General features: G+C 36.0%; 1 protein-coding gene across 1 annotated transcript in view; it reads right to left on the bottom strand.

Moving 5' to 3' along the window:
• Positions 1-14,369, bottom strand: part of LOC128982442 (uncharacterized) — a 111,678-nt gene that overhangs the window by 67,987 nt on the left and 29,322 nt on the right. Inside the window, exons 4-5 of the mRNA XM_054401432.1 lie at positions 13,787-14,052; positions 6,646-6,809 (exon numbers count right to left, since the gene is read on the bottom strand). Of these exons, the coding sequence (XP_054257407.1) occupies positions 6,646-6,809; positions 13,787-14,052 (430 nt within the window). The remainder of the gene's footprint in view (positions 1-6,645; positions 6,810-13,786; positions 14,053-14,369) is intronic.

Genomic DNA, 14,369 nt, shown 5'->3' with positions numbered 1-14,369 from the left:
TTTATTTACTAGGTTAGGAATCTGACACTATTCAATGTACAATGTACAATTATTGAATAAAGATATTGAAATGAAATGAACCTAGGAATAGACCCAAAATTTTCTAGATCAAGGTTCGTACTGTCGTCACAATCTTCTATCAGACCTTATAAGCTAGGTGAAGGATTTAGGAACTTCACGAGATTGACTTCTAAAGATTTTGAGGTTTTGCTAGGCTTTGTCGGGCCTAAGATTTCAAACTTGAAGAGGAACAATTCAATAAAATGTCATATAATAATATAAATTATTGAAAACTAATTCCAAAACTTTAAAGAAACTCAATTCCAGTTCTTTTAATACCGCCCAAAAATCTTAATATTACCGATTTGCAGTCCAACTAAATAGGTTGAATGTTGAACACCTTCGGCTTGTATCCAGTCTTCTGTCTCCAGACACGTCCACACATGCAGACTTGAGACAAAAGTTTTGTATCTTGTCTCCGTGTTTCCCATTCAAATGGGAAACACAAAACAACACAGTATTTTGTCTCCAGAAACACCGAAATTTGTCTGCTGACAGGTGGCAGACAGTTGGCCGACTAACTGGAGACATCGCTGAATACAAATAGCACTACGGAGACAGTCGGCCGACAATGTTTCCGTAGACAAATAGCCATGTGTGGACGAGGCTTAAGTTAGAAAACAAAAATACTTTTCATGTAAAGATAGCCTCTCAAAACCACTTATTTTCAACATTGTTAAAGCAAATAATACAATAATTTTGCTTATTATGATTGTGTTAGTTTACATTATACTATCGATATGTCGAACTTTTGACAACAATGCAACATATTAAACTACAATCCATGTAGGTAATTTATCGATAAATAATTTTGATACATGCGATTGCTTACAATTGAAGTTTACAACAGCTGACTTTTACTCCCTAAGGACTAAAAAGGCTTTTTACTCCCTAGGGAGTAAAATAACAACTTTAGACCCGCAACATGTGTATTAAAAACGGTTGTTTTTGCTGCTACAAAATTTTTTTCAAAATCATTCAGGCCATTTTCAAAAAATCTAGTTTTTCCGTTATTTTATGGGTTTTTTTAGGAAAATCACCTTTAAAAATCAAAATTTCAAAAAAATTTTAAAAACGCCTGTAGATACTATGGATTAGTACCTACATACCAAATGTCATCAAAATCGGACCACAGGTGTAGTCTGTAGCTCTGTACACATCCAAAATACAGACACACACAGACTTCGAAAACCACTTTTATGGGTCCAGAGGAATCCAAAACGGATGTATCCACTCAAAAATCAAACTCAAAAATTTTGATGAAAACAATACTTTCTCCATATACTAAGTATGTGTAGGGGGAGAAAGTAAAAATAGTTTACATCATACTACACAGAAACAGGTACTTTTCCATTCCTTTTTGATAGGCTGGAAAGTTGCCCTTTACCGTTCCTAAACACGGAAAAGTAACGTTATGTACTTTTACCGTGCACTTAGTCAGCTGATCAAATAAACAGCTCACTGCAACGGCATATTTTATTTTCTATAACTTAAAAATATTATAATTTATGTTATGTCCTAAATAAATTGTGTTATGCATTAAAAATGTACTAATTATTCTGTGTATTATGATGTAAAGTATCGTACCTTAGTCGTTACTCGCCCGGTAAGCTTTAACGTACTCGCACAAAAATTCTGCACTAGGCTACGCCTCACGCGGGGACTGTCATGATTGTATGGTAAAACACCACTTACCGGGCTAGTAACGTAATATACTATTTCATCACTCCGTACCGAAAGTAACTATTTTCAATAACAACTGATATTAAAGAAAGTAGTTGCTCTTATGTAGAGCGAGGGAAAACCAATCAGTTGATGTTCCCTCCCTCTAAATTTACTTTCCCTCACTCTCGATTAGCTCATCATTTATCCACTACGCCCGCTAGTGTTTTGTTAAGGTTTATTTTAATGATTAAAAGCAACTGTCTTCATTGCTGCACAATCTAAATGTATACCTAGAAATAGGCATTCGTTTGTTTTGCTGTGTTTTAGCATAGTCCGTGTTTGAAATCGCTCAAAATATGTCTAACATTTCCTGATGATTAGAAAAACATAGAAACCTCTGAAAACAGCTTCAGAGGTAACTAAACTAATCACTTTCCACCATAGAGAAGTCACGGGAAAGATATGAAGAAAGTTTACCAACTGGTGGAAATTACGTTAAGTCAATTCAAGCAAGCGACTGTTGAAGAATAAAGATTGTTTGCCTTGAATGAGTAGGCTTTATTTAACACAATTCAAGTAATGGAATTCATAAGTAAGAGTTAAATCTAGAGAATGAAATAATGATTACAAACATTCAACATAAACAAATAGAATAACAATGTCCAACAACAGCTGGGGATATTTTATATCACATTCTTCCCCGCTAATATAATTTGAAGTCTTTAAGATGGGAAGGTAGTCTCTTCTGTCTTGAGCTTCGTCTCTGCAATTGGGTTTCATCAGTCCCTAAGGTTGGTAGAGGCTCTTGAGTTGTAGATTCTTCTAAAACTTCTGCATTGGGATGAGAATATACATCTTGGGTTTCGTCTACTAAGTTTCCATTGTTACTCAGTTCTATTGTGTGGTTCTCTGGTGTTGAATTATCATCAAAATCTGTTATCTCAGCTAGTTTTCCACAATGAGCTAAGTTACGTGTACAGACACTGTTGTCTACATCAGCGTAATCAGAGTTTCCTTCCAGCAACGTCACCTCCTGCACTATTGGTTCATACTTAGAGTTTCTGATAGGACGTCTCATCAACACTTTTCCAGGAATCATCAACCAGAATGGTGTGGAAACACCATTTTATGATCTTCTGGGATGTCCAAACATTAATCGTTCATGTGGCGTACACTTTGTGGCAGTACAAAGCAAGGATCGGATAGAGTAAAGAGCTTCATCCAGAACTAATTCCCACTTTGTCACGTCAAGTTGATAGTTCTTAAGGGCAAGTTCTACTGTTCTCCAGATTATTGAGCGAAGCTCTTATACGTCGACTCTTATGCATTTCGTAATACGCAAACTCCTCCTAGACGGCTGAATCAATCGTTTTCAAATTTTGCATGGTGATAAAGACCATATCAGTGAGTGCCAACATCTAATCTATATGGCGTTAAAAAAATCTCTCAGGAATCCGCCCCACTGGGTCTCAAAGTATCAATGTAATCCTTATGGAAGCAGTATTTGACACATAAACAAAAACATATGATCAGCCGTTGAATTTGAATGCAGTAGATAAAGAAATAGCTGATAGCATTAATCCACAGATATTAGAACAGAAACGGTATGGATCATCATAAATATAATCAAATGACGTCACTAGCTTGAGGTCCGTGACGTAGGAAGTGGTGAAGGAAGTAAAGGTGAGCAGTCTGGTATTTGCAATCCTAAAATGCTATGGAAAGGGAGGGAAACAGGTCCGTGACGTAGGAAGTGGTAAAGGAAATAGTAAAGTCGAGTTGTCCGGAGTGTGGGAACTGTTTATGACAATTAGATTAAGGTATCTACAATATTAAAATTCTATGGAAAGAGAGGGAAACAGGTCCGCGATGTAAGAAGAGGTGAAGGAAGTAGTCAAGGTGAGCTGTCCGGAGTGTGGGAACTGTTTATAACGATTAGATTAAGGTATCTGCAATCCTATGATGCTGTGGGAAGGGAGGGAAACAGGTCCGCGATGTAGGAAGTGGTGAGGGAAGTAGTCAAGGCGAGCAGTCTGGAGTGTGGGAACTTTTTATGACGATTAGATTAACGTATCTGCAATCCTAAAATGCTATGGGAAAGGAGGGAAACTGGTCCGTGACGTTGGAAGTGGTGAAGTAAGTAGTAAAGGCGAGCAGTCCGGAGTGTGAGAACATTTTGTGACGATTAGATTAAGGTATCTGCAATCCTAAAATGTTATGGGAAAGGACAACAGCAGATTTTTACTCCATAGCGACTAAAAATTATTTTTACTCCCTAAAGAGTAAAAATGCTACTATAGACCCGCAACGCATGCATTAAAAATTACGGTCTTTACTGCAGTATGACAAAAACAATATAATATGAACCCTTGATGACTCCGCTCAATTTTGTGGATGCCTCTGCAAACGCCACCTAGTACCATTATACCTCTCAACCTGGCCATTACACTGAGGGTTGTAAGCAGTAGTCCGGCTAGAAGCAATGTCGTTTAGAGTAAGAAACTCTTTTAGCTCTTTTAATAGAAAAGAAGATCCCTGATCGGAGTGAATGTAACTAGGAGTACCGAACAATGAAAATAACTGTTTCAGTTTGCAAATAACAGTTGAAGAGGACATATCAGGACAGGGGTACGCAAATGGAAATCGTGAGTAATCATCAATGATATTGTTAGAATATACCGATTTCTTGTAGAAGAGGGAAGAGGACCCTTAAAATCCAGGCTAAGACGCTCAAACGGTGATGTTTTAATTTTCCATCATGTTTGAAGAATCTTGGTTTTACTTCAGAACATACCATACAGGAAGCAGTCATTCTTCTCAAACCTCATCAAGGGTGTATGGTAAATTTTTGCTTCTGATCCAATGATACATACGAGTTTCACCAGGATGACACATTCTTGCATTGAGAGTCAGCAGCTACATTCAGTTTACCAGGTCTATAAACAATATCATAACTATAGCTCGATAGTTCTAGTCTCCACCTCATGATTTTGTCATTCAAAATTTTCCCCGATATCTTAGAGTTGAACATGAAAGAGACAGACTTCTGGTCTGTTATTAGTTTGAAATGTCTGCCTAGCAAACAGTGTCTCCATTTTCGTACTGACTCCACGATTGCATATGCTTCCTTTTCAACCGAACTGTGCTTTAGTTCCCTATGAGACAGAGCTCTTGAGAAAAAGGCTACAGGTTTTCCTTCCTGGGTCAGTGTTGCTGCTATTACAGTGTCAGATGCATCGGTCTCAACGGTGAAGGGTAGATCAGGAGTTATGGGGGAAGGTATGGGGGTTTAGTGAGTGGGAGAAAATTTCGCGCCGTTCCGGCCAAACCTCGCATGCGGGGTTGGTTCGGCAGATTGGCCACAACCTAAACCCCAACTCTCACTTGTTAGCTGCGGAGAGCTACCTTCTGCCACTGGGTGTTGGTCCACCTACAGAACCAAGTGAGGGGGGGGAAACTCTGATTACGCTCATGTAGACAACAGTGTCTACACGTAACTTAGCTCCTTGTGGAAAACTAGCTGAGATAACAGATTTTGATGATAATTCAACACCAGAGAACCACACAATAGAACTGAGTAACAATGGAAACTTAGTAGACGAAACCCAAGATGTATATTCTCATCCCGATGCAGAAGTTTTAGAAGAATCTACAACTCAAGAGCCTCTACCAACCTTAGGGACTGATGAAACCCAATTGCAGAGACGAAGCTCAAGACAGAAGAGACTACCTTCTCATCTTAAAGACTTTAAATTGTATTAGCGGGGAAGAATGTGATATAAAATATCCCCAGCTGTTGTTGGACATTGTTATTCTATTTGTTTATGTTGAATGTTTGTAATCATTATTTCATTCTCTAGATTTAACTCTTACTTATGAATTCCATTACTTGAATTGTGTTAAATAAAGCCTACTCATTCAAGGCAAACAATCTTTATTCTTCAACAGTCGCTTGCTTGAATTGACTTAACGTAATTTCCACCAGTTGGTAAACTTTCTTCATATCTTTCCCGTGACTTCTCTATGGTGGAAAGTGATTAGTTTAGTTACCTCTGAAGCTGTTTTCAGAGGTTTCTATGTTTTTCTAATCATCAGGAAATGTTAGACATATTTTGAGCAATTTCAAACACGGACTATGCTAAAACACAGCAAAACAAACGAATGCCTATTTCTAGGTATACATTTAGATTGTGCAGCAATGAAGACAGTTGCTTTTAATCATTAAAATAAACCTTAACAAAACACTAGCGGGCGTAGTGGATAAATGATGAGCTAATCGAGAGCGAGGGAAAGTAAATTTAGAGGGAGGGAACATCAACTGATCGGTTTTCCCTCGCTCTACATAAGAGCAACTACTTTCTTTAATATCAGTTGTTATTGAAAATAGTTACTTTCGGTACGGAGTGATGAAATAGTATATTACGTAACTAGCCCGGTAAGTGATGTTTTACCATGCAATCATGACAGTCCCCGCGTGAGGCGTAGCCTAGTGCAGAATTTTTGTGCGAGTACGTTAAAGCTTACCGGGCGAGTAACGACTAAGGTACGATATTTTACATCATAATACACAGAATAATTAGTACATTTTTAATGCATAACACAATTTATGTAAAATGAAATATTGACAGTAAAATATTGCAGTTACACAAAAAGCTCCTTCAAGCCATCTTTACAGCGTAATCCTCACTTGATTGAAACACGTTATGGACTTAGTAAAGGTTGTATACAGCACTTTAAAGCAGCAATTGATTGCAGTTGTATTTAAGTTTCATATTTTTTTCAAAACCTTCAAAACCAAAGGTTTGATTCAGAATGAACTTACCCTCCCTTGAAACAGTTTAGGCAGTGAACCTATAGTAGCTAAACATGAGAATACAGCAAATGTTACACTAAATTAAGGAATAAGATAAGTCCAATCACCTTGCATGTGTCCTTCCCCGGTTGGCCACCAGCACAAATGAAACTCTCATGCAGCTTGAAGTGCATACCCAATCTAGTCTTACGTAGAGCATCCAAACAGGGGTTTCTTGAAACAATGGGCATTTCCACTTTCTTCAATATTACTTGGTAGTTACCCTTCTTACCTGAAACATTGCATAACTTTGCAAATACCTGTCATTTAACATTAAGTTCACAACTTTGTTAATTTTGTCTTTCTTTTTTCTTGCTTACTTTATGTATGTAAAACGTAATAGTTATAGTAAAAAATGTAAACATTTGTACTAAGAAGCAAATTTAATGGAATAAAACATTCAATTATTCATAGTAAAGAATTTTTTCTTTGGCATTTTAATGAGCTTCTTGGTTAACTAAAGTATCTCTTGATTTACTTTTAATACATCTAAACAAGTGTGTATCAGAATAAAGTTATTTTATCCTAGCTGTCCTGAAGCCCACTTTGCTGTGGTATGTATCTAAGAAATGTTAGGTTAAACAGGTAAAAAATATCTATGTACAAACTTCCGATGATGGTGCATCATGCATGAACCTAAAATTGCCATTGGCTCAACGCCAATGGTTTTCAGGTTGAAGTAATACCTTTTAGGCCCAGCGCACAAGGTGTGACTGTTTTTTTTTTCTCTTTTAGAAAGTATTCCGGGTTACAATATTTTTAGTTCAAGCAACAACCTAAATCAAAGCGATGGTGTAGTTGTATATCTAGATAGCTCTTTATCTGCAACCTGTAATCAGCTGTTGATCGGCGGTGTGGCCACTGCCTTATCTCTGACCTTCGACTGGGACGGACAACCTTGTGAATTACTAGCCGTTTACAGGAGCCCTAATTCTAACCTTCAATTGTTTCTTGATGGTGTTTATAACTATTATAATTCCACTTCCCTTCCAGAGTATGTTCGTATTTTCTCTGGTGATATAAATTGCAATATTTTGAACCCATCACTTAACTCAGCTGAAGAAAAATATGTTGACATCCTTAGTGATTTTGATTTAATACAATGCATTGACAAAGTAACTCGCCCTGAAAGTAACGCATGTCTTGACCACTTCTTTTTGAAATTAAAATCATTTCATTCAGCATATCCGGCGGTTATTGAAACTAATATAACGGACCACTATCCTATTGTTCTAGAAATTTCTAAACCTAGTAAACGACATCCAATCTCAAAAGATTCATTTAAAATAAAAATTTATGAAAAACTCAAAGAATCTGATTGGCAGAATATTACCAATTGTAGAGAAATTAATACTTGTACTTCTAATCTAATTGAAACTATCCAAACTATTATTCATGATGCATCCAAGAAAGTCAATGTAAACGCAAAAAGTAGAAAACTTAAACCTTGGATTACGGCAGGATTGCTGACATCAATAAGGAAACAGGATATACTCTTTAATACAGTAAAAAAGAATCCATACAACAGGCAATTAAAAAATAGATATAACCAATATCGCAACATGCTGCATTCACTAATTAAAAGCACCAAATTCAATTATTACAAGAATAAAATCAAGGAAGCAGCCGGAGATGCTAGGAAATTTTGGACAACTATCAAAGAGGTGTCAGGTAGACCACACATTCCCGCACCTTTCCCGGTGGAGGCCTTCTGTGACGGAGGCACTGCTACTCCTGACATAAAAAATATCAGCCAACAATTCAATGACTACTTTGCTAATGTAGGCTACAACCTAGCTAGCGCTATTAATCCAGTGATCCTCCACCCCGAGGTGGAGGATCATCACCATGCCTTTCATTCTGTATTTGAGCTGAAGCCAATGAAGATCAACTAATAAATATAATTAATAGTATAAAAGGATGCTCTGCTCCAGGATGGGATAACATCCCTGCAAAACTTGTTAAGACCTTCTCAAATTATCTTGTTCAACCCCTATTACATCTGATAAACCTAAGTATCCGTTCAGGAGAGTTTCCTGACCTATTCAAAATTGCAAAAGTCATCCCTATCTACAAATCTGGTGCCAAAGCTGAAATGAGTAATTTTAGACCAATGAGCCGTATTAATAAAAAGAAGGATATGCTTAAAAGGAAAAGGTATGAAGCAAAAGCATTTGCTTCTAGTAAAAGGTAAAAGTAAAAGCATATCCTTCAAACCGTATTAATAATGATTACCTTTTACTTCCAAGCAAATCCTTCTGCTCGGAAGTAAATGGTTCTTTAGGAACATCACATGTTACACGTCTGATCCTGTCTATTTTTGTCTACTGATATCCCTCGAAGGCTTAACTGTGTGTATGTAGTGTTATAAAATCTAGAGTGTGTGGGCCGGAATTTCACCCCCAGAATCTTAACCCCTTTCTAGACATATAATTTGGTTGATGATAATAGTTAGTTGGGTACATAATAATTTTTTTTATAGAAATCATCATATATGCTTTGTAGATAGCATGCAGTACTGTAACCACAGAAACCCTCGCCGCAGCTGCAGACTAAATAAATTTCCTTTTCTGGCTGTATTTCTTCTAAAATATTCCCTGACAATTGTCAGATTTATTTCCTATTTAAATAATATTAATTTTAATGAGTACCTAGGTTTGCTGATTCAAGGAAGGTGTTGAGGTGTGTTTTTATTGATATTTTGATAGCTTAGTAGGAGGTAAACAAAATACTCCCGCCACAGCAAACCTGCAGACTAAGTAAATTTCCATTTGCTTGATTGGATGTACACTAAAATGTCTCCAATATCATATTAATTCCCTATTTATGTAGCTTTAGTTTAACTGAGTACTTAGGTTTACTGCTACAGGGAGGGTAAAAAGGTGTTTTTTTTTTTTTATGTAATAGTTTAGTATGAAATGAATGCAAATTTGATCAAAAAAGGCTCACAAACAAGAAAACTACAACAGTTTAAAAATTTCTCCATAAAAATAACATGGAAATTTTAAATTTACAGTTTTTTTTTATTTTCTCCGTAGCCATTAGGCGCATAATATCGCTTCGATATACTAAATTAATAGTTTTTTTTAACTCTACAAAATGGCTTGGAAAGAAGTTGCTAAATTCTATGTTTTTAGGGTAAAAATGTTAAAATCCAATTACCCCATAAAACCACCCATAAACCCCCGTTTCCATACCCTATTATGCTGATTCGCGAATCCCTTAGAATAAACAATCAAAATCGGATCACCTTTGCTCGAGTTATCTTGCTAACGGGCAAACATATATATGAATTTGAACGGAGGAGGTTTTTGGCCTCTGGGGACCTGAAAACGGAAAAGTAAATGGGTCATAGGTCTAGGTCTTACCACGAGACCTACGGAATAGCTTTTTCCCTATTTAGGAAATTCGCTAAAATTTAGCACCACACTGTAAAACCACCACACACCTTTTACTTAAACGTAAAGGGTGTCCCAGTAAGAACGCCGGATTTGAGGATCGTCTTATCCTTATCTGTATTTCAATACAAATTCCCAAATTATCAGCTATGTTATCAGTATTAGGTCCCATTTGTAGTCATGAATCGCTACACGACGGATCAACGCGTGGTCATAGATAAAGTGCACTACAAGCACGGAAGCTGCGCGCTATTTACGGCCGGGACAATGCACCAAATGAGCCATATGTCCGAAGATTGATTTCTAAGTTCGAATAAATTGGCTCAGTTCTATTCTGGGGATATTTAAAGTCGCTTGTTTTCGCCAATAACCCTCAAACAATCCAAGACTTGAAGGAGGAAATGATTCGTGCCATTGATGGAATTCAACAGGAAGTGTGTGAAAAAGTGATGGAAAACTTTGTCAAGAGATGTCAAGCTTGTCAGTATTCAGCAGGTTGGCACTTACAAGACATAATACTCAATTACTAATCGGAGATACTAAGCTTTAAGATTCATGTTTCATATTGTAAATTTAGCATGAAAATATATGGTTTGTTAACATTTCAAATCCGGCGTTCTTATTGGGACACCCTTTATAATCTGCTACTGATCAGATGCATCATTTTTGAAGGATTTACTTCAAAGAAAAAGTAAATGGTCAGTTTTATTAATAACCATTTACTTAAGTCATGAGCAAAACCTCAACTTTCTATGGATTACCTTTTCCTTATAAAGTAAAAGGTTTTGCTTGAGTTTTTATTAATACAGATAGAAGGATTTCCTCGAATTTTCGCAAGTAAAAGGTTTACCTCTTCTTTATTAATACGGCTCAATATCTTTACTAACCACCATAGATAAAATTCTAGAAAAATGTGTAAAGATCCAATTAACTAATTATCTTGAAACAAATAAAATTTTATCTGAATCACAATATGGATTTAGGAAAGGGAAAAATACTTCCTATGTTTTATTTGACTTAACCAAATTAGTAAATGATAAAATCAATGGAAAAAATAAAATCATTTTAACTTTCCTAGACTTAGCAAAAGCATTTGATTCTGTAAATAGATCCAAATTATTACAAAAACTTGAATTAATAGGTGCAAAAAATAACACACTAAATTGGTTTTCTTCCTATTTCAAAAATCGTATACAATATGTTTGTATTAAGGGAATAAATTGTGACCCAACGATTGTTGACTATGGCGTGGTTCAAGGAAGTACACTTGGACCTCTGCTTTTTCTGGTATACATTAACAACATATCCAAATTAAATATAAATGGAAGCATATTTCTGTTTGCTGACGACACGGCTTTGGTATCATACGGAAGCACCTGGGATGAGGTTTACAATAAAGCATCCTCTGACCTCATAAAATAAAAAAACTGGTTTGATCACAATCTACTTTCTGTTAACGTACAAAAAACTAAAAGTTTGCCAATTATCCTTAGAGATAATTATGGTCCAGGACAGAGGATCCTAAAAATGCACTCTTGTGGCGATCCGGAGTCCGTCAACTGTGGATGTGAACTCATTGAAAAGGTACTAACTTATAAATATCTAGGTGTAGTAATAGATCAAAAATTATCATGGGTACCACACAAACAAAAATTAAGAAAAATGATATATGCTTTTGGGCAGTTGAGCCATGTGCTCACTCCGGATCACTGCAGGAGTGTGTACCTCGCCTATGTGCAATCCGTAATGCAATACGGGGTTCTGGCGTGGGGTGGTGCCTCCTCCGCCGTGCTGGAGCCACTGGGGGTGACACAGCGCTCTATAATAAAAACCATTCTAAAAAAAGGACAAAGATATTCTACTGATCTGCTATTCCACGATTTTCCTATGCTCAATATTAGACAATTATTTATTAAAACCCTTCTAATCTACATTAAAGACAACAAACACAAAATTTTCACACAGCCAACTCACACATATATAACAAGAAACCGATTAAACATTGGATACACAATACCCAGATTAGGTTACAGAATAGAGCTTTCTAATCCATTTTATATTGCACATCAATTATACCGAAATCTTCCTAATAATATCATTCAGGCAGAGAGTAGCAGTGCAGCCGTTTTCGGGAGAATAGTTGGAGAGTGGCTGTTACACGTCGGCCCCACGGCTGCTGAAAATTTAATTCATTCACCGTACGTTTGAATTAAAAATAATAATAAAAAATCTATTAAATCTCCAACTTATCAGCCAACCCATGCCTATGTCAAAATTTTTAGACCGGATTGATTTTTGTTTTTAAATTGTAAGAATTATTATATTTTATTTTGAGGGGTATTTTTAATTTTTAATTTGCTTTAACTTAACAAGTGTTTAGAACTTATATTCTGATGGTTCTATGTTGTCCAGGACTAAGATATTTTATTTTATTTTTAATTTTAATGAATAAGTTATATTATTGTTAACTAGAAAAGTTGTTTTATGTAAGTGTATATATTTTTTAAGAGTGACCAGTGAGTGCCATGGACTCTTCCTCACACACAGACGTGTAGTCTTGTGAGGAATATTTTTTCCTTTTATAAACTATGTCACTTTTTATTTATTGTACATTATTGGAAAATAAACAATCTTGAATCTTGAATCTTGAATCTTGTTTTACAACTTTCGTTGCAAACCAGAAGCTTTGTTTCAGTTGCAAACTGGTTACAGACGCAACTGGTTTGCAACAGTTGTTGTAAAACCACCGTGTGCGCTTGGCCTTAGAGAATTTCCCATAGGAATTACTGTAAGCTATTACCGTAGGCATTGACTATTGGATACAGAAGTAGACATTCCATCTATATGGACCAGCTGTCGCTAATTTCTTAATAGAAAAATAATGAAGTTGTGTGAGCCAGTCACAGAATGCCCTAGTGTCTAAAATTCTGTTTTCTGCCTTATTTTTTTATGCTGACATGGTTGATGGGTCACAACAGTTGCTATAGCTCATATTAAGTCGTTCCATCAGTTTTGACATGGTAAAAAACCAATTTAGAGTGTATGTTCCTTTTGTGTGACTTGTCGGTAGAAAAATAAATTTCAGTTGTAATTACTATAAATTAAGAATTAAAAATTGTTCTTCTAGTTAAGCGTTCTTTCAAGGTCTAATGGACCTTGGTCAATAGAATAAAGATAATCTTTTGGCATAATATCAATGATTATAATTTAATTCTGAGTGTATCTTCGATGAAAAATTTATTGTTATTTTACCACCAGAACATGAAAAGTTTCCTTTCAAGACTTGTTTGGTGTTCTTACTGAGTTAATCAAAAACTTTTCTCAGTACCCATCCATAACCTGGAAGGAAGCCGTGGTTCAAATATCATCACACTTCATACAGCTAAGACAGTAATGCAATTTCATTGAATAAAGCATTAATTAATGTTTGATCAGTCATTCAGTCATCAAGCCATCATATTCATTGTGTCAATTGTCATTGCTATTCATTAAATAGTTTCTCAAGGGATTCAGGGAACTACCAGATTAGATGAATTGGAAACTTTATCTTAGTTATTGAGTTGGAAACATGAGATTTAGTCAGATTCATTGTCATTCCCTGATCCTGTTAGCACATTCAGCACACAATAATAATTCCAAAACGCTAGAAACAAGCGTACACTTAATTGTTTCTAGCGTTCTTAAAAAAAAAATGCTAAACCCTTACCACCTTAAAATTGACATAAATATTATAGGTTTATCATAAATCAAATAGTTACAATCATCGTATGAACATTAAGTCTCATATGCATCGTAAAAATATGAAATTTACCAAATTTATCTTTGCCCCAGCCGCTGGCAACACAGTCTCTGCCGTCCATGATCTCATTCTGCTGAGGCAGACATAGAAGTCCCACATTGTCAACGTTCATGTCTACGGGACTGCCAAGGATCAGCAGTGCAGGGTCATTGGCTAAGCTGTTGTTGTTGAACTGCTCATGTATTATCACTTCCTGCACCAGTCTGTCCTGGGTTGGGAACAGTTCATTCATGGTCTGAGTATCCCACTCTCCCATTCGGGCCACCAGGTTGTTCTTTCTGAAAAGTGAACAACTATTTATACCCAAAAGAATGCTATAAAAATAAGTTTTATCTAAAGACATTTATCTGTGGACTTTGTGTTTAGGAATTAATTTGAACTATAAAAATTAAATTGACAGAATAGATAGATTTGTGAGTTTATCTCAAATCAGGCATTTTACTACTTTTTGCCTATTTCTACTTCTACTATGTGTGTAGAAAACATTTTAACTTTTTAAAAACTGTTTAAACCATTTAATTTGTTCTAATATGAAAAACATGATAATACCCCCCCCCCCCCCGCAGCAAACCTGCAGACAAAGCGAATTTCCATT

Source organism: Macrosteles quadrilineatus, unplaced genomic scaffold, assembly GCF_028750875.1.
Source record: "Macrosteles quadrilineatus isolate MER2022 unplaced genomic scaffold, UCM_ALF_1.0 Scaffold_1__1_contigs__length_201487025, whole genome shotgun sequence".
NCBI classification, from domain to species: Eukaryota; Metazoa; Arthropoda; class Insecta; order Hemiptera; family Cicadellidae; genus Macrosteles; species Macrosteles quadrilineatus.
The sequence above is the reverse complement of the archived record's forward strand: the minus strand, read 5'-3'. Positions and strand labels throughout refer to the sequence as shown.